The sequence below is a fragment of the Zootermopsis nevadensis genome, unplaced genomic scaffold (assembly GCF_977971745.1).
Source record: "Zootermopsis nevadensis isolate Lab colony 2312 unplaced genomic scaffold, Znev_1.0 Znev_ptg000010l, whole genome shotgun sequence".
NCBI lineage: Eukaryota > Metazoa > Arthropoda > Insecta > Blattodea > Termopsidae > Zootermopsis > Zootermopsis nevadensis.
The window spans coordinates 5,382,973-5,403,549 of NW_028259142.1; the positions used below are offsets into that span (position 1 = coordinate 5,382,973).

Here is a 20,577-nt window from a genome sequence, read left to right on the forward strand (position 1 = left end):
GACAGCACGTCAGAGACCATGTGAGGCACAGACAGTGTTCGTCCGAGACAAAGTACATCAGAAGCAGGAGGACAGCGACCGGTTCCGCAAGGCATCAGTTATGGAGAATTTTGAAAAATTCGAAAATTTTAGAAAAATCAAAAATTGCAGGAAATTTTCCAAAATGCGCAGAAAACACAAAATTTTTGAAAAATTCCACCTTCAAAATTTTGTCACAATTTTCAAAAAAAATTTGGTTTTGTGCGCTTTTCAGACAATTTCAAGCATTTTTTTATTTTTAGAAAAATTTGAAAATTTTCAACTTTTTTCTAAACTCTCTCCAAGAGATGCATGCCAGCCTCGGTGAATGCCTCATCCTGTCTCTGCTGTACTCGGCCTCTATCTCTCCCGCTTGCTGACTGCCTAAGTGTCTGTAAAACCGGCCTCTGCAGAACACGCTGTGTGAACGACCGTGTCTTTGCCCGTCTCAGTCTGTGCCTCATGTGTCGTCTGCAGCACAAAATAGCTAAGGTTCGGATTGGATAGGATATGGTAGGTTACGTCAAGTTAGGTTTGGTTAGGCAAACAAGGTTAGGATTATTTGGGATACCTAAACTAAACTAACAATGTAATCTGACCTAAACTAGTATATACCTAGCTCAAAAGGTATATTCTGTTGTGGGCCAGATGTTAAGAACCCTTGGTTTAACTCCTTTATGACTATGGTAGGAAATAGTAAAATGTTCTTTCCGCAATTAAACACTTCTTTTTAACTTTGTAACAACAAAACACTTTAATACAAATATATGTATGTAAGATTTCTTAATTTCGCTGTTGAAAATATTGATTTCACAGCTCCACATGCTTCTGGGATAGGTGGTCTGCTTCTATTTGCTGGTCAATTTGAGAAAACCACTTACTGTACACTTTGAGAGGATCGGTCATCCAGTGCTTATGAAATGACACAGGCAGCTGTGGGTGTAAGTACTCTGGAGCATAGTCCATTGGGCGTGCCTAGTTGAAAAAAAAAAGCTGTAAGTATTCCCACACTGAATTTGCATTCACACATTTGAAAAATAAAACAATCCATTCCATTAATTCTAGAAGTGAAGCTGATCAATGAGTAATAATCACCATTATCATCCCATTCTTCTGCGGTGCCATAATTGTCCATCAAACCTTATCATTATGACTGTTACATCACTTGTGTCAGCTCCCATCCAGTCATCCCACTGGCGTCAACATGCTCATTCCCTTACCACAATATTTTCTCTATTTCCCTCTCATCCAAATCCTTCGAAGCAAACATTCACTCAATCTCCTTACCTATGCGCTGTCATTTATTTTGCTGCCTCATTCACCCCTCACTGACACCAACCCCTTCACAACCACCACCCTCTCACCCCCTCAATCCTGTATCTTCCTCTCCTACCCACACCCCTTCCCACCCAGACTGTAAGTCCTAACAACCCTCATTTTCCATCACCTGAACTGCCACTTACTCTTTTTGTCTTCACTTCACTTAGTTCTAAATTTCTCTACCTCCCTCTCATCACAACCCTCTTTGTACCCTCACCAGCTTGCTCCCACCAACAACTATTTTCTCTCACCCCCTCTAGCCTCATTTCCCTGCTGTCACATAACTTTCTGTCTTCTCCTCTTGTCACACTGCCCGTCTAGTCTTTAAATGTGTGGGTATGGGAATCGAAGGTCATAAAACAGCAGAATTTTCTAACTAGATGCCTTATGGAACCCGAAGGTTCATCACCGAATTAACCAAAGCCCTTCAACTCCTATCTCCCATAGATCCCGCCTGAGATTTTCCTTCCATCTACGTCTAGGTCTCCCCAGCGGTCTCTTCCCCCCAGGCTTCCCAACCAATTCCCGGTGCACACCTCTTGTACCATCCATGCGCGCTACATGCCCCGCCCATCTCATTCTTCTCGACTTAATCACCCTGACAATACTGGGGGAGGAGTACAGATTTTTAAGCTCATCATTATGCAGTTTTCTCCATGCCCCATCATCTTCCCTCTTAGGCCCAAATATCCTCCTCAACACCCTGTTCTCAAACACCTGCAATCTATGTTCCTCCCTCTGAGTGAGAGACCATGTTTCGCTCCCATACAAAACAACAGGCAAAATTATTGTTTTGTATACTTTAATCTTTAGGTTCTTAAAAATCAGACAAAATATTTTGAACTCAGAAGTAGCAAGCATTTCCGGAATTTAGTCTGCTCCTATTTCCTCGTGATTTTCATAATATTTAAATAAAGATGATGACAGCTAAACGAAAATTAAAGAAAAAATAAGAAAGTACTGAAGGTCAGGTGTGTGGGGGGGTTATGTGGGATGAGGGTAACACAGAATGATGGTTCTGGTGAGGATTCACATTGGAGAGAAATAAATGACATGATAGTACATGTGGGGCAAGAAATCTGAGGGAAAACTGTGTTTCTTTGGTAGTAGGAAGGAATGGGGTGGAGTAACAGCATTTTTTACAATTATGTGGATGAGGGGAAAGGATGGCAGTTATCTAAGGAGCCAGGAGAAGCAGGAATTTTTACTGAATAAAAGAATATACCTGGTGAAAAAGTGATGAATGTGTTATCGGTATACCCAGCTTGGCTAAACATATGCCAAGAAACATGTCATCTGGAGTTGAATTTGATGGACACTCACAGTAGCTGGAGGTGGCTATTTGGTGCACAGCAGCAATGGAAAATACCATTCCTCCACCACCAGTTATGTAGTTGTAGCCTTGAGGTGAATGCTGCACATTGTAACCATATCTCTCACCAAGAGCAAGTAGCGTGCTTGATTCAAAGCAGCTAAGTAACTGCTGAAGTCTTGCAACACTGCAAATGTAAAATACGTGACGTGTACTACCTGTAATTACAAGCATGCCTGAATAATTTAAAGACTGGAGTGCAGACAGATACCCAAGGAATATGTTACTGTTCATATCTGAACTGTTTATATTAACTCCAGCTTACCATCATCGTTAATAAAATCCAACCTGTACATTTTTCACACCCAGTTCACTGCAGACTTGACAACTAGGAAAACATGAATGACATGGATCAGTTCTCAGAGTGTTCTTTACTCATGCTACAGCACGAAGAACACTTAAAAATATAAATTCTTTGCTACAAAATAATGTAATTTTATTTAAATAATACCCAATAACACTGCACCAGAAACTTTCCAGTATAAGCTATTAGGAGAATCTTTACAAAATCAAAATGAAATCTTTACTATAAAAGTAAATAAAAAAGTTAAGCTGTCTCGCTACACACCATGTAGGTCGTTTGGGAGGAGTGGAGGTATAGCTCCTACTCATTCTTGACCTCGGCACTAGATGGGGGTGAGTGGTCAGCATCAGGCCCCGGCCGCGCTTTACTCCCAGGAACGGACCCCGGTACCCATTGGATAGGAGGCTGGATGGGCCCCAGAGCCTAGAGGAAAAATCCTTCTCCCCATTGGAGATCGTACCCCAGTCATCCAGCTCGTAGCTAGTCACTATACTGACTGAGCTATCCCAGCTCATGAAATCTTAACTATGATAATCACAATGACATGATAGTTTCTTTCACCTTCCATTTGTTATAATAGTTTCGTTGCCATTATTTCTCTAGTTTCTGTAGTCAAGATTCTCTTTGTATCTTCTCTTTCTTGTGACCTCTCATCATCCAGGTTCTCTTAGCTTCAAAAGCTATTTCACTTTCCAGTTTTCATAAGCTCATCTGTTTCTATACTTTTTCTAATCTAGATTTTCTCTGTTCTTCCATTTCTTCTTTTCCTTCTCTTTCGCTCATTTTACCTAGTGCCTTTCATCTTTGCTTTCTTCTGACCTTCTCTTCTCATGTAAACTTTATATTTTTATTACTATCAAGAAGCTGTTTGACCTCACGTGAAATTATTCCTTCCATCATAAACCTGTATAAATCATTCCAATTATGATATAACTCTTTCTCTTACTGTCGTTTATTTTGTCTTATAGTCTTCCAGAAGTTGTTATAAGGTTGTAAACAGGAAACATCCATGACAAGTGATGATTGTCACTTAATCTGGTATGCATTCAAATGTCTGTAGGTTTCCATTTTTACCTTTAAAAAACTAACGAACTTCCACATTTGACAGTAATAACAATCAAGAACTACACAGACACGAGTGAGATTGTAGGTCATGACAATTGCATCTCTGCCCTAAACAGCATACACATTCTGCGTTTGTGACATTTCATATCAACACAAAGAAAAGAATCAATAAAATCTTCTTGGGCAATCAGCCGCATTAACTGGTTACCGTAGTAAACCGATGTTTCGGGAACAAACTCTGTCCCTATCTTCAGGGTTCTGATGTGACTGGATCCTCGGAAGTCGCCTGTGTACACAGGCGACTTTCGAGTTTGTTCCCGAAACGTCACTTTAATAACCAGCTAACGCGGCTGATTGACCGAGAAGATTTTATTGATTGTACTCGCTGCGAAAGTCTCAAATCCTATATAAAGAAAAGAATTAATTCTACGTTCATGCAGTTACCTGAGAATAGTGTCATCATCTGCTACAACGACCCATTTAACATCTGGTATGGTTGGTGCAGTCAATGAAATATGCTTCAATATGGCCATTGTTTTTCTGCAGTGCCCATGTTCTGTGTTTGGGACTCCTAAATTAATTGTTGGGACTGCAGCATCTGAAAAATGACAAGTGTCAATTTAAGCAGTACAAGTGATGCAATTTGGACTGTGCCCAGGTGGTTACATCACTGGATCCCCACCTGTCTGGTTGGAACCAAATAAACCTAAAGAATGGGTTTTGTAAGGTAACATTAAAACACCACAAATAAAAGTAAATAAGTAAAAAGTATTTCTAAAATACAATTGAAGAATTTTTTTTTAAATTGTAATTACTTTTGACAATGTTAACATATGGTATGCAGTCCACTCCAAGTTTATTTGTCCAGAAAACTTGCCTCATTAAATCGGAAGTTTCTTGCTTTGAAGCACAAGGGACCAAACTTTGGCGGATGTAATGTATCTGGCTATATACACTTACATACATGCACACACACACACACACAGATATATACATATATATATTATACTGTAAGTCGCCCTCAGTGGACTAGTGGTTAGCGTGATCACCACTGGACCCAAGGTTCGCAGGTTCAATCCCGGCCAAGGTCGATGGATTTTTAAGGGTGATATAAATATATAGGTCCCCTCTTTCCGAATACTTTTCCCTGGATTATCAGCTGAAGCAGCCCGTATCTATCACTATTTCTCATGATATGACCGAAATATTCCAACTTTCTCTTTTTTATGGTGTTAAAAACCTCGACGTCTTTGCGGAGTTTCTCGAGATTACAGAACTAAAAAGCTACTCATAGGTAAAAAATATACACTGCTATGAATTTACAATCTATACACTTTAACATCTTGCAGGCAATGGGAATTCTTTTAGATCAGATGAGGACAATCAGGGGTGAGTACCATGGTCTCCATTGGTTGACTGCACTAAAATGTTTTAGTCCGACAGATGATTTAGATTTATAATTATGGGCTCAATGATACCATATCTGCCAATTACGAACATTACAATAGACTCATGATTGTCCAGGCTGGTTGGGAAATATATTTTCTAGGATAATCAAAACCCAAGAAAATAGCAAAAATTAAAGAAAAACATGCAAATGTAACAAGCTTATTTACATATGTACTACTTAAATGTAGATTTACTAATAACAGAAGATATATGATACAAGATTTAATACAGTAAATACAATTTTTTTAAAGGGGTTCCAGTGGATAGTAACACAATGCTCTATTGTCATAATCTTCAGGTTTTAGTAACAAGTGATTTAGGTTAATATGTTGTATTTATTCCCTTCTGTCTAAAAGTTTCTAAATTAGATTTCATTTTCATTTAAGCCAGATAGACACTCATTTATCCACAACCTGGTTAATCTACTCCTGGATGATTGGGAGTCTACTGTATTTTATACAATCCTCTCCATCTTCTACATTTATCATGCACATTTTTCCCAAGAACAGGCAAAAACTCACAACTCACAGAATATGCTTACGTGAGCAAAAGAATACTGACTGCATTGTAAACACAAAGTTGGCGGGCAAGGAGGTTACACTCCAGCCTGACCATCAACAACTAATTTGGGGTTCATTAAAGAATATGGTGCAGTGAAAATGCTTTTTCCATTTCTACCCATGCTCTTTCACTCCACAAAACTCTACCTCAATAAAACTGTAAATGTTACCTTCACTTTCACTGTAGAAACCTATATGAAAAGCATATTTTCCCCAGGTATCTTTTACAATAGGTATTCGGTCCTTGTGATACTTCCTGCATGTTTTTACTGCGAAGTACATGGACTCCTTTGTTACTGGATTACCCTAAAACAACACAATTGTTTCTTAATTTAAATATCTTTTCGATAATACGAGTTATTTAACGCTGAATGCGAAGGTATGCTGCAGGGGGCTCATGCAAGCCCTCGTTACTTTTTGGATAATTATCCAAATATTGGATCAAACACGTGATACACCACTATCAGAATATTGAAACATATACATCCAAACGAGTTTCAGAGCTAATACACCTAGGCAGACATGACTACTTAAAATTTATTTAGTTACGTACATAGAGTGCGATTCATTTAGTACACTTACACACGCATGAAACTCTAGGGGATATGAGGCACACTGGGGCTGATTCCTAAGGCACAGCTGGGATGCATGTGTGAGTTCTGGTCCGTTCCCATTATCCCATATGTACAGAGCCAACTCATGGGAAGGATCAATAGAGAAGTCTATGACAGGGCGATCTCCTGTGTCCAGTCGATAAGCAATTCTATAACCACAGAATAAAAGTAATGACACTTTCAAATATGGAGTTTACTGTGCCAACCACTAACTAACTAATCAAATTCCATAGCACAAAGTCTCAGTGAGCAGCTGATAAATAAATTCTATTTGGAATCCAAAGGTTCATTATCTCCCTTATAAAAACTCACCAATGTATTTGTTTAAGATCTATCTGTGTTTTAAACCGAACATTTATAAAATGTCATTCAGCTTAAATTATTCATGAACATTTGCTTTCTTCACAATACATATAACAATACTGTATCAACTGCATCAATACTGCAACTTTTTTCCTTTCCTGAAGAATACATGATTTCTTACATATGCTGTTTCTGAAATTTTTCATTTAATTATTTGTTCCAAGAAGACACCATAAAACAGTTACACTATACTAACTAACTAGATGGCTTACCGAACCCGAAGGTTCATCGCCGAATTAACCAAAGCCCTCCATCGGACCCTGTCCTGGGCCAACAAAATCCAGTCTCCTTCAACTCCCATCTACTTCTAGGTCTCCTCAGAGGTCTCTTCCCTCAGGCTTCCCAACCAACACCCGGTGCACAACTCTTGTCCCATCCATGCGTGCTACATGCCCCGCCCATCTCATTCTGATAAATTGTATTAATTTAAACTTACTTTTTTAACAAACTTTGGCTCATGGCAAATCCTGATGCAAAGTAGGGATATTTGAATTGCTGGGGATCATTTGAGAAAGCAAAATGGTGAATAATAGTAGCTTCTCTGTCATGTAATGCATGGCCTATGAAGAGTTCCTAAAACAAAACAGAAATACAGCATAACAAACTAAATCATTCTGATGTTCCACTCTGGGATTTTTGCGATGTTGATCTGTTAATAGTCTTCAAAACATCGTAATGAAAAAAGAGTGGAAAGAATTTACATTAGCAAAGTCTTTTTTGAGGCTAAAAGATTAATCAAGCAGTGTCCGATCTAATGACTGATTTTGTTTCAGAAAATTATTGAGTAATATACAGTAGGTTTATGCACAATATCAGAACTGTATATAATTTAAAATAATTTATAATAAAGTGTCATAGCATTTCAATTGACTGTTCTCATTTATAACCTACTGGCCTACAAACTGAATGTGGTCCCAGGTCTGGAAAATGTTGAGAACACCTACACTTTAAGAGATACCATAGTAATTACATACTAAATACAAATAAGCAGTTAATAAATAAAAGAAAAATGTGTAACATTTATGTGCTGTGAAAATTACACCACATACGATGTAAACCACAAACTTAATCAGGCATACAAACTTCAAAATATATTTCATGAGAAATAATGCAATTCAGAAACATTTAAAATTAAAGACTCAAGGTACAAGTTACAAAAACACAGGGATATATAAACACACTTATTTGGAATGCAATGAATCAGGTAATTATCTTTATAAATAAGGTTCAAAGAAAACTTAAGGATACATAATTCCATGCAAGACTCAAAATATGCAATGCATATCTTAAATAATCAACACAGTTATGGAACAATAGAAGAAACACTAAAATAGATCAAGGCATAAAAGGAAATATAATGACTACTAAAGAAAATTGCCATACTTATTAACATTTAAAACAAGAAAATTTTACAGAACAGACATGCCAAGAATTCTATAGTTTATTTAAACTGGCAGCCATAGCTAAAAATAAGCACCAGCATATCACACACATGGCAAGCACTACTGTAAGCACACAAGTCTTAGCAAATGCCTAGTGTATCTAGCACAACGCTACACTGAAATGTGGGTATGCAGAAACTAACTGGAGCTAATTCCATCTTGAGAAATTTATTGAAAGTATGCTCAGCTGGTCAAGAAATTCCCCATCTTTTATGGAAGTTAAAGGTTCATTACCGGGTATGTAGGAACTAGAAAGATTAAATGCTGCAAATGGAACATGAACTCGTTAAATTATATAACTGCAGATGGACACACTGATTGGGGTAGCTAAGGGAGGTAACATTAAAAATAAAAAAATAACATGTATAATAATAGTGTCACTTACATTTAAATTATTACTTTCTATTGTAGGCAAAAAGTTATTGTGCCTGTAGCCGCAGTTCCGATGCCTTTTCACTGTTATCACGCTTCGCCCTTGGGTAGACAATTGCATGTCTTCGAGACAATTCGCAAGTTTCCGGCAACTTCATATGGAAGTCCATGGGCAACGTCATCAGTACGTGTCCACAATTACGTAGTATGCTGCCTAAGCGAGAGAGTCCAAATTACCAGACTGTGTGTACTAGCTTCAGAAGTTCCTGAACGACCCTACCAGAAACGTTTAATTGATTAAGTGAGAAAATTCCCTCAAGTGAGGCAGAAAATTCTATGTTGCTGGCATGTCTGGATAATTTCTCTATATTTGTTTGGTCAATTCCTGTTAGCCATGAGGTTGGCTACAATAATGGCCCTTAGACATTAAGAGTTCTCCACTCCATGCTTCCAATCATAATCATCTTCGAAAAAGTGTTTCATCTCTCAGGGGTTCAAACAGTTGTGTTTTGGGCTGGGTACTAAACAGGTTACCACCACTCCTTACTACCTGCAGCCTTCGCACGCCCAGATGCTCAACTGTGCGTGATTTGCGTTCTGCCCTTATTGCTTATTATAGTGATTCACAGATGTCCTGGGACAAGGACTTGATGATTTTGCAGTCACCTTTCTCCAGCTAGGAATGAATTAACCTGTGCCAGGGAAATGGCTGGGCTTTGCTAGGAGTGAAATGGCCGATCAGACAAGGAATGAGGAGAAGATGTAAGGTGGAATTCATAGCCAAGCGATAGGGTTCAAGGAGGGCACTTTCAGAACCTAAAGTTGGACAAGGCAGGCCTGATAATCTCCAGAAAGAATGAACTTCCTTCAGAACCTCTTATTGTTCAATAGCTAAAGCAAATGGAATATTCACTGGGCTCTCACCATCTAAAAGACTCCCACTGCCATGTAAAAATACTACTTTGGTGCCATATTCAAATCCTTTGTTGGCACCACCTTCACTGCACCTGCAGTTTATTGTCTAAACATATCAATACGGTGGGCCTCCAGTCAACGAAGCTCTCTGAGTCTGGATAGCATCATAACCTAAATGAACAACACGATCTTCACTGTCATGAGAACCTAAAATATCACAAATTAAAAGGAGATTAAATTAAGAAAATGTATGCTACCTTTCAGTTTAGAATTATTTGTCTTCCCATTTATTTATTATCCAAAAGCATGAGGATTAAAAAAACATACAAAACTGTAACTTTATTTAACGCTTTATAAATTATATGAAACTTGGTGTATACCCTGAGGGAAGAACATACAATTTTTGCGAATTAAATGTTGTTTATATGTGAAATCACGTGGCAGGAACTTAACAGAAGGCTGGAGAAAATTGCATCATAAAGAGTTTTATAAGTTTGTGCTCTTGACCAAATATTATTAGGATAGTCAAATTAAAGAAACTGAGATGAACATGGCACATAGCATGCATGTGACAGACAGAAATATACACAAACCTGTTGTAAAACCTGAAGAGAAAATATCACTTCAGAAACCTAGACATAGGTGGCAGCATAATACTAAAATATATTTTAAACAAATATTGTGTGAGGGTGTGGATTGAATTTATCAGGTTAAGGGTTGGCAACAGTGGCATGCTCTTATGGATATCGTAATAAACATCCAGGTTCCAATAAAAGGCAATAGATTACTTGACTAGCTGAGTGACTATCATCTTCTCAAGAATGATTCTCCTCAGAATGAGTGAGTTTCTTAGATAGTCTCGCCAACTGAAATGTGCCCTAAATACGTCTATAAATTTCATCCCTTCAAATCATTACATTATCAAAAATGCTTTTCAAGTAGTTAATCTCAATGCATGTGCTCCAGACCAATCTTCATTTAGTGTAAAGAAATAAAATAAAAAATATGTTAATGTTGAACGCTGCATACGCTAACACACGTGTGTTGTGGTTACCTGTGTAGCACTGTATTTATTAAGAAGTTCCACCATCCTAAGTAAGTCAATTCTGGTGTGACTTTCACAGAAGACGAGCCACGAACTGTTGGACCCATGTAAAGAAAACAATCTAAAACAAAAATACGAGTCAAATGATTCCAAAGTCATTACCTACACTCACATTTCCCTTATGCTGCAGAAGAAAGTGTATTGGATACACAGTGATGAATGAGATGACTGATTTCTAGGTTAAGTAGTAACAATGTTTTCAACTGCAGTGTAGATGAGTAACAGCTTCTTAAGTCAACAGCAATTATATTTAACTTACGCCCTCCTTACCAAGCACCAATGATGTATATCAAATCTAAAACTTCTTGACGATGGTGAAGAGTCAATTGAATAGAAATTTTCTTGGATATTATCCATCGTCTAGTAAATATAAAACGTAAAACGACGTTTCGGAGATGGGACTCTATCTCCGTAAGTATCAGCCAGCCTAGTTTGGATTTATCTCCTATTTGGATACCTGTCATCTCTGAAGAAGTCCAAGTTGGGCATCGATTTTCGAATTAATATTCATGTGTATTTATTCCCACCTTTTGAGAGTTTTTGTTTTTTTTGGCTTTATCATGTTTAATGAATTTTGATTTCTACTATCTATTCTTTTACGTCCCACGGATGGATGGTGTGGAGATGTCTTTTTATTAAGGGACTTTCACTTTTTTACTTTGTCCGGAGATAGGGATTAGCTCTATCTAGTGGGCCCAACTGTGTAGGAACCTGAAGACGGAGATAGAGTCCCATCTCTGAAACGTCGTTTTACGTTTTATATTTACTAGGCGATGGATAATATCCAAGAAAACTTTATTCAATTGACCAATGATGTAGCATCAGCTGGAAAAAATTCAAATGATGAATAGGTAAGGATTTTGAAGGAGACATGGCAGCTGAGATTCAACTGTGTTCCTCTTATAATACTCATGACATGATATTCTTATTATCAAATTATTGAGAAATGTAGAAGGAAACAGTCAAGACCTATTTTATGATACTAGAAAGACTTCAAAAGATCAACAACATTGTACAAGAACAATTTTCTTAGAAATAACATGACAAAACAGCCTCAAAGCATTTTTAATTGTACCGGGTCTACAATTTATGCTGTAACGGCCTTGCTTGCATTGCGTGCTCGGCCGAGTCCACTGTTGGTGTGGGATAGAGATAGCGTGTTATTCCCGTGAGTCACAGGGGAATCAGTTTCATTGCGTCTCTCGTCGCGGATTGACGTTGATAATATGGTGTACAGTATTAAGCAACGTGTGTTCTTAGTCGAAACATATGCCAAATATTCAACCTACGGAAGATGCCGCCGTAAATATCGCAGACATTTTCCCGGTGAAAGTGTTCCTAGCAGGCCCACGATAGAGAGATTAATAAAAAAATTTCGTAGTACGGGATCAGTTTTGGATAAAAAGAAGAACAGGAAACGGAGTGTATTGACGGAAGAGAAATTGGATGAAATTGGGGCTTTCTTAGAAAAAAGTCCAAGGAAATCTTTGGCACGTTTAGCTGCACAATCTGGCGTGTCATTGGGATCTGCTCACACAGCAACGAGACTTCTGAAATTGCGACCATATAAGACCACTGTTGTTCAGAGATTCACAAATCCTGACACTGGTGCTTGCCTGCAAGCACAAGGAAGTCACTTTGAACATCTTTTGTGATTTAAGGTAAGAACAATTAATGTAATAACATGTATTAGTGACGAGAAATATTCGTAGTTCGCTGTAACTAGCGGCACTGAAACTGATTCGCCGTGACTCACGGGAATAACACGCTATCTCTATCCCACACCAACAGTGCACTCGGCCGAGCACGCAATGCAAGCAAGGCCGTTACAGCATAAATTGTAGACCCGGTACATTGTCATTATTAACATACAGACACTTCGCTTTTCACTTAAATTCATTTCCTACATAATAAATACATTTCAATATCTGAGTTTAGAAGAGCTGACCATATTTCGAATTTTGTCCTTTCCACTCTCATCCATCACGTCTGAGAAAATCAAAATTTTGTACAAAAGAAAGACAGAAAGAAATATATTTTGACTTACTTTGACAAAAGGGGGACCACTGTCCAGGCTCCTGGAAGTGGAAAATCTTCATGAGCCAGGTGAATTTTGGGCACAACCTACATAAACAAACAGAAATACATAAAATATGGAATACATATTTAGTAGATGCGCAAACTAAACAATTTAAAAAATTTAGTTAGCCATAACTAATGTTCCTTTATCAATATTCATAAGAACTTCACTCACTGATCTATTATACATTTAAGCACCTAAATGGAAGCATGGGCCGCGACTTTTCCCAAAACTTCTTTTATGTACCAGAAAACCCATTTTATATAAGTTCAGTAACATTTAAACATAGAGTTTGTTACAGACCAATTTTTGTTAAGCAGAAAGAACTGCAATATTTACACAAAGAGGCAAAAATTACTGAGAACTGTTAGTTTCAAGGCAGCAGTTTAAGTAGCAATGATTATATTACAGTACTGATTTGTGTGTTTTTCTAACTGGTTCTAAAAAAACACACATTTGTAGACTTTCCTGCACCATCTTCCCACCTGATCTGCTTCATGGGCTTGCTCCTGGATGCTGCTTCTGAGCTGTTGAGCCAAAGATGCATGGTACGAGTCCCCTTGACTCAATACCACTATCACTATGTCACGAGCCACTGAAAAAAAAAATTGGAATTCATTTTAAGATGTGGCTGTCTCTTGGGAGATTTAACAACACAGTTTACCGCTTAGATCTTAATTTTTATTTGAAGCATCCTCTTGGGTGACGATTCAACTAATAACATCCATCTACACAACTACCCTTGTTTATTTCCTATCCATTTATACACTACATGTTTCGGTCTAAACAAGTCCATCCTCAAGAGGGACCATCATATAATAAGGATGCCACTGGCTGTATGTCACATCAACATAAAAGTAAAGTTTTAAAAATACAAATTAATCAGAAGTCCGACATAAGGCAGTGATAGCGAATCAGTGGCAGGGTGCAAAGTTTGGTAAAAACGTGGAACCAGAGTGTGAGGAGCTCGGTTGAATTAACCTGGCTAAAGAAGTCCAATGGTGTATTTCTGAGTAACAGTTTCCATGACATCACAGAAGCAGTTGATTATCTAGTGGTTGCATAGGGAAAACTTTCCCTTCACGCAAAATGACCCACACCGACTCTTACAGAAGACTTGGCGTACGAACGACCGATCGACTACACGCACACCAACCCCAGCAGAAACTCCCGAGCTCCGAGACGTATCCAGTTCTGGTAAAAAGGATGTCGGTTAGAAAGACACACGCCTATATATATATAGGCTGAGTCAGAAGTACGTTTACAAACTTCGTGTGCGTGTTCCAGGATCAAAAATAAGAAAAAATGTTCCTATGAAAATGGGGTCGCAAATGTTTCGTTTTCGAAATAATAGCCAAAAATAATTTTCAATGTATGCCTTTATTGCCAAGTACAAGGACAGGGATGTTTCTTTATAACAGATGCTCAAAGGTTGTTCCTCCATTCTCCACACATGCACGAGCACGACGTACACAAGACTGATGGATTCGTACATACCAGGGTATCCTCGAATCATCTGGCATGCATTCTGCACACGTTCCCATAGGACATCATCATTGTTTATGGGTGTTGCATAAACGACGGACTTCAAGTGACCCCACAGATAAAAGTCCAATGGAGTCAGGTCCGGTGACCTCGGTGGCCATGCTACTGGGCCACCACGCCCAATCCATCGCTGAGGGTACTGTTCATTGAGATGATATCTGACGCGACGGGAGAAGTGTGCTGGGGCTCTGTCGTGCATAAACCACATTTGTCTTCTTGTATTCAATGGTACATCTTCAAGTAGACGTGGAAAGTGTCTTCTTAAGAATCGCCGATATGAAGGCCCTCTTAGACGTGATGGAAGCATGCGTGGACCAATAAGCATGTCGCCAACAATTCCTGCCCTAAAGTTATATGAAAATCTTTGCTGGAAGCTGGATTCACTTTGATATAAAGTCAATTCATTGAAACTTATTTTTGGCTATTATTTTGAAAATGAAACATTTGCGACCCCAAGTTCATGGGAACAATTATTTTTTGATCCTGGAACACGCAAATGAAGTTTGTAAACATACTTCTGACTCACCCTGTATACATATCGATGAATTAGATGAGAATATACCACTAAAACCATCACACGTATCATGGCTTTCGCACAGCTGTTTATCAGTTATGTGTTTCACTGGTCTTACTAACCATTCAAAACGTAAGTTTCGTCTGAACCAATACACAAGTCTGATAAGTTCATAAAACTGGAATGTATGTTCACATAGACACACACACCGGCCTTGCTTCACAAAAATGTGACAACACTGGGTTTCAAATGTTCGATTCACTCGTCCATCGTTCTTTCTGTCGTAAACATTCAGCCTTCTGGAGAAAACCGAATTTCTAAACCCAACGACGACAGAATACCACAACAACCATTCTCACGTCGACCGCGAGTTGGAAACGACAATCGACATTCCTCTTTCCTTTGCACAAATTCACACGTACGTAGATGTTCGGTTAATCGGACACTCCCGTACCTTGCCGGCCCATTACTTCTGTTCTGTTTGGAGACCTTACAGATTCTGATCGACCAGATGCAGCTTCCTCCTTTCACGCCATGAGAATTTACACAATGCCAACACGAACAAACGCTGGTGTCGCGCAGAGACAGGTATAAACTCGCATCGTTGAGCTAATCATGAAGGCGTCTGGAACTTTTACGTGTCACCTCTCTGGCCCCTCTGTGTGTAACCTGGGGCCTGCGACGTTCACCTGTTGCGCAGTGTGGATTTATTTATTGCTGTCTGACCGTGAAGAGACCGCCGCGTCTCTGCAGGAACACACACTTTCGCCATAAATAATAGCGTGCCTGCTTCTGTTAAAGCATTTCTCATTAAACATTCAATGCTGTATATGACTCGAGTGAAGTAAACAATTGAACGGCGTGGGTTCAGTGTAACTCTATTTAAAATATGAGTTTTCTCCGAACATATCATTTGCAGGCGTGTATGGACTACGGTCTACGAGGTGCGATCGGAAAGTTTCAAGACTGTGTCAATAGAGGGCGAATCGGATGTAGTGCGAGCTTCTGCCGCTAGGGGGTGCGGCCTACATTCATAGTGAATCAGTGTGCCAGCCGGCATCATCGAATTAGCATTTGTTTCTTAGTTACGGGCGTTTTGGTAGTGCATTACACCGACCCTCCTGCGATTTCGGAATGGCGTGTGCATCAAATTTTGCCAAAGACTCGCCAAAACGGCTACGGAAACCTATGAAATGCTAAAGCGAGCATTTGGGGAGTCCGCAATGGGTCGTGCACAAACTTTTGTGTGGCATTCACGTTTTAAAAATGGCCGAACCTCTGTCGATGATGATGACGAGCGTTCTGGACGACCATCTTCGAGCACAACGCCCGAAAATGTTACGAAGATTCGGCAGGCCAATCACGAAGATCGACGTCGTACCATCAACGACTTGTGCGACATTGTTGGGATAGGCTATGGGACCTGTCAGCTGATTCTAAAGGAAGAACTCCACATGCGACGCATCCTGTCTGAGGACCAGAAGCAGAATCGACTTCTCGTTTGTCAGGAGCTCAAAGATCTTGCAAGAACCGACCCCAACTTCCTTTCTAAGCTCCGTGTGACTTCTTCCTCTTCCCAAAGATGAAAATTCAGCTAAAGGGAAGGAGATTTGAGACGATAGAAGAGATTCAGGCAGAATCGCAGATGGTGCTTGACAGGCTGACAAAGAAAGATTTCCAGGGATGCTTCCAGGCTTGGCAGCGGCGCTGGGATAGTTGTGTTCACTCCCAGGGGAACTACTTCGAGGGTGATGGATGAATTTAATACCTGAGATAAGTGTACGGGTTTTTATACGCGCAGTCTTGAAACTTTCCGATCGCACCTCGTATTGGGAATAGGACGGCGCAAACTCTAATAAGACATAGCAAAGTCCCGCCACAGTGTTGATAGATGAGCCAAAGGTTATTTGCGTGAAACAGTTGCTCGGACATCCATTTAAAAATATTGGAATGACGAGCTCAGAATTTACATAGTGATATCCACACCTAAACTGACCAACATGTATTTGCGTGGCACATGTCATTTGCTTCTGACGGACGGCGGGTTGTCAACTGCTGTAAGGTATATTTGTGTAAACTCTGTCACGTTCATTTTACGCGTTCTGCAAACTGTATATATTACTTAAAATTTTACTGGATAATTTTGATTCTACTCTTGATTTTTGAAGTTCTGTGAAGTTTACAATTAGGTAAGTTTTAAACTCTCCAGGAAGATCGTTACAAACTTCTTTCCCGACATCATTATTTCTTCAGTACAGAATCTTTTTATTGGTGTAACATGCAGAGGAATTACAAATAGGCTCTCCCTTAACCTTTCTGTACAAAGACACGGAGTACATGCAAAGTTTTTGCGAGACATAAATTGCATTACTGTTATGCACGAGTTAAATTTCCATTTACCATAACAACCTCCACTCTTTACTCTTCAACAGAACTTTTCAAACATTCATGACCTGGGGCCACAAACTTTGTAACTCACGGACCACAGAATTACAAAAACAGTATACAAAAACTTCATATCAATTCATTAAAGACCCTATACACATATTAGTCCATAATTTTAATCAATATATTTATCCAGTTGTTATTTTCATTTACTGCTCAGTTAAAATTAAACATAAGCCAGTTTCCGAAACGTCGTGGTTTCTTCTTTTTAAACAAAGACGATGGGAAAATTCCAAGTCTAATCCACCATCATCAGAACCCTTTAGAGTCGAATATTCCACATGACTTTCTACGTGTGAATCGATAAACCAACTACTGGAGAATTTAATTCATATAAAACAAGATATTCATTGCTAACAAACGTTACAGCGTGAGTCCTGATGATTTAATAAAAAAAATTGATACAAAAGACTCGTGTAGTTACATCGATTGAAGACAAGAAGAACTGTGTAATGATTCCTGGGTGCAAGAATCTAGTTGTAGACCCCTGACCAAGAATCTGATACTCCACCAGACGAACAGACCGCAACTCCACCAAATGTCTAATGCAATGGACGTCAACCAAAGAGAAGTGCCTTCATTCTTCTGAACACTCGACGTGGATTTTCCAAAAAAAAAAAAAAAAGATATAAATCAAGTTTATGGGACGGAACTTCGTTCACATCTCGAACATGCAATGCGTAAAGCAACTGTCATTTCCTGGCTCCCGGCAGGACCTGCTACACACATAATCTGGTTTCAATGTTTCACTGACTGACACGTAACTCGTATCACGAAAACCTAGCAACGCTTGGCGGTCAGCCATGCAGTTCCTGCCTGGGGAGGATACGTTACAGTTGCGTTAAACTTTATCAGTAAACGTACTGCACTTGTGACTTTTTTACATCACGTAATCAAGAGGAACAGCTCATTAGAATTAAGGTCTATTTATGTAGGAACGTAAAGATAACGACACGAGCCCTTACCGATTTTTCAGAAAATATTATTCAACGTTTTTCAATGGAACTGTTTAGGAAAAATATCGTTGGAGACGTAAGTTGGGCGAGACTCGTTCGTGGAACGGACGAGCTCGGAGTCAATATAAACAGTTCCATTAAAAAACGTTGAATAATGTTTTCTGAAAAATCGGCAAGGGCTCGTGTCGTTATCTTTACGTTCCTATATAAATAGACCCTTACTGTTATGATGTCGCATGAGACCGAGTCTGCACCAAACCGACTGCACGTGTTTATATTACCGCTAGATTAACTGTAACTCCACTGTACAGTCTTAATTGAGCAGCTGATGGACATTCAGTTGATTCGATTTTTTAACCATAGGTTGGGAAGGAATTATTTATACATGAGCCTGCCTGCACGAAAATCGAAAACGAATAACAACTAGCAAAACAAATTTACGTTCTGTAGTATAAATTAATTCGTTAAATTTCGAGTTCTGTAAATAGTCTGCCGAAACCCGAGTAGTTTCAAGAAACTTTGAAATTAAATTGATGTACCTACCTGCATTTCTAAACGGAAAGCTTGGAAATTACACCTTGAAACTAAAGTCTTGCAGACATCGGTACAGCTCGCCGAACGCATTCGCAATTCTGCTGACTTTAACTGTCTTCACTTTATTTTAATTCCATTAATAACAAAGCACGACTAGTCATTAACCACTGCCCTTGTAACACTAATTTTACAACTGATAGTTCCTCATCTCGTAAAATATCCTACATTTACGAAACTCGAATAATTATAAAGCATACATGCATACATACATAAACACACACACATTTAATTTCCATGTCCTACTTTGTAACCATTAACCAAAAAATTCTAAAATTTCACAGATTAATAAAAAAATATTTTTATAACTGTAATGATTTGTATTACGTGTCAAAAACGTTCAAGTACCATGATACCTTTTTCATCACACTAACGAAATTCGGCGAAAAACCTCGCATCCAATTTCTCCGGTCCTTTGTAGCTTCGTCTCTTTTTCAGCTAAATGTTTTACTATGTACTTCTTTCTCAAAAACTTTTACCAATTACAAACGTTACGACATTTTTTCGTGAGAACAAAGACTATTACATGGTATTTACAGCTCGTACATTTGCAGGGCAGTTTCGCTACATGTAAAATGTTTTGTTTTCACTTTTCTCTCATTTACATTTCCACCAACAGATGGCATCTAAGTGGTTATACGATAATGGAGTTGCTCTAGGTAACCTAGTCACACCGGGGGGAGGAGGAGAGACTTTGGAGGTCGACGAAGCTTTCCACCGGCCACCACAAAAGATCAAATATTCATGGAACCTCCTTCAACGAATCAATCCGTCCTTCCATGTCAGTTCCCGTTGCCACAAACCAGCGTTCTGTGGGCACAGTGAACCACAGAAACTTACACAACGCTCGGCTACTGCACCAAGGAGACACATTCAATGCAGAGGCCGCTATGACACCTGAACAGATTTTATCGATATTGGGTCGAAACGTGAGGTTCTCGATTTAAAAGGCGCGTTGACAACACCACTGGTTACACCTGCGATTTCCAATCACTGAAATAAATATCGATACCTCGCGACACACCAAATCAAGCACAGCTGTAAAGTTGTCTGTCCCCACGGCTGTGTGTGTGTACACGATTGGGGGAAAAAGGGCGTTAGGCGGACTGAAATAAAAGTATCTGAATCATTAGTACCTGAGCCTAGATCTTCTGAGGCTGAGACAATGATCAGATTCCGGCAGAAATGATCGAAACAGGAAGGAAATAAATTATGCTGTGACATATTTTTTGAAGTAAGAAAAATTGCCAGAGCAGTGGAAGGAATCTATAATTGTACCTACCAACAGAAGAGTGATAAAATTCACTGCAATAATTAACAAATATCACTGTTACCAAGTACAAGAAAATATTATTCAACATTCTTTATTTAACGTTAACTCCATATGTAGACAAGACATCAGCGTAAATTTTGACATAACTGACAAGAAAATGGCCAGATATTTTGCATTGGACAGGTAAAGTAAAGTTTGTCCCACTATACGCCATGCAGGCGCTTGACCTCGGCCCTAGATGGGGGTGAGTGGTCAGCATCACGCCCAGGCCGGC

The 20,577-nt window shown here is 39.1% G+C and overlaps 1 protein-coding gene across 3 annotated transcripts in view; it reads right to left on the reverse strand.

Moving 5' to 3' along the window:
* Positions 1-679: 679 nt before the first annotated feature.
* LOC110839518 (beta-1,3-glucosyltransferase) overlaps positions 680-20,577 on the reverse strand; it is a 29,736-nt gene continuing 9,838 nt past the window's right edge. For 2 of the 3 annotated variants that reach the window (XM_087346317.1, XM_087346318.1), the window contains exons 3-11: positions 13,465-13,574; positions 12,947-13,023; positions 10,849-10,960; positions 7,502-7,638; positions 6,671-6,851; positions 6,259-6,394; positions 4,524-4,677; positions 2,564-2,837; positions 680-993 (exon numbers count right to left, since the gene is read on the reverse strand). In XM_087346317.1, coding sequence (XP_087202443.1) covers positions 829-993; positions 2,564-2,837; positions 4,524-4,677; positions 6,259-6,394; positions 6,671-6,851; positions 7,502-7,638; positions 10,849-10,960; positions 12,947-13,023; positions 13,465-13,574 — 1,346 coding nt within the window. In that variant the 3' untranslated portion in view covers positions 680-828. Of the gene's footprint in view, positions 994-2,563; positions 2,838-4,523; positions 4,678-6,258; positions 6,395-6,670; positions 6,852-7,501; positions 7,639-10,848; positions 10,961-12,946; positions 13,024-13,464; positions 13,575-15,160; positions 15,404-20,577 lie in introns of those variants that run through there. The other variant, XM_087346319.1, reaches the window with a different exon arrangement.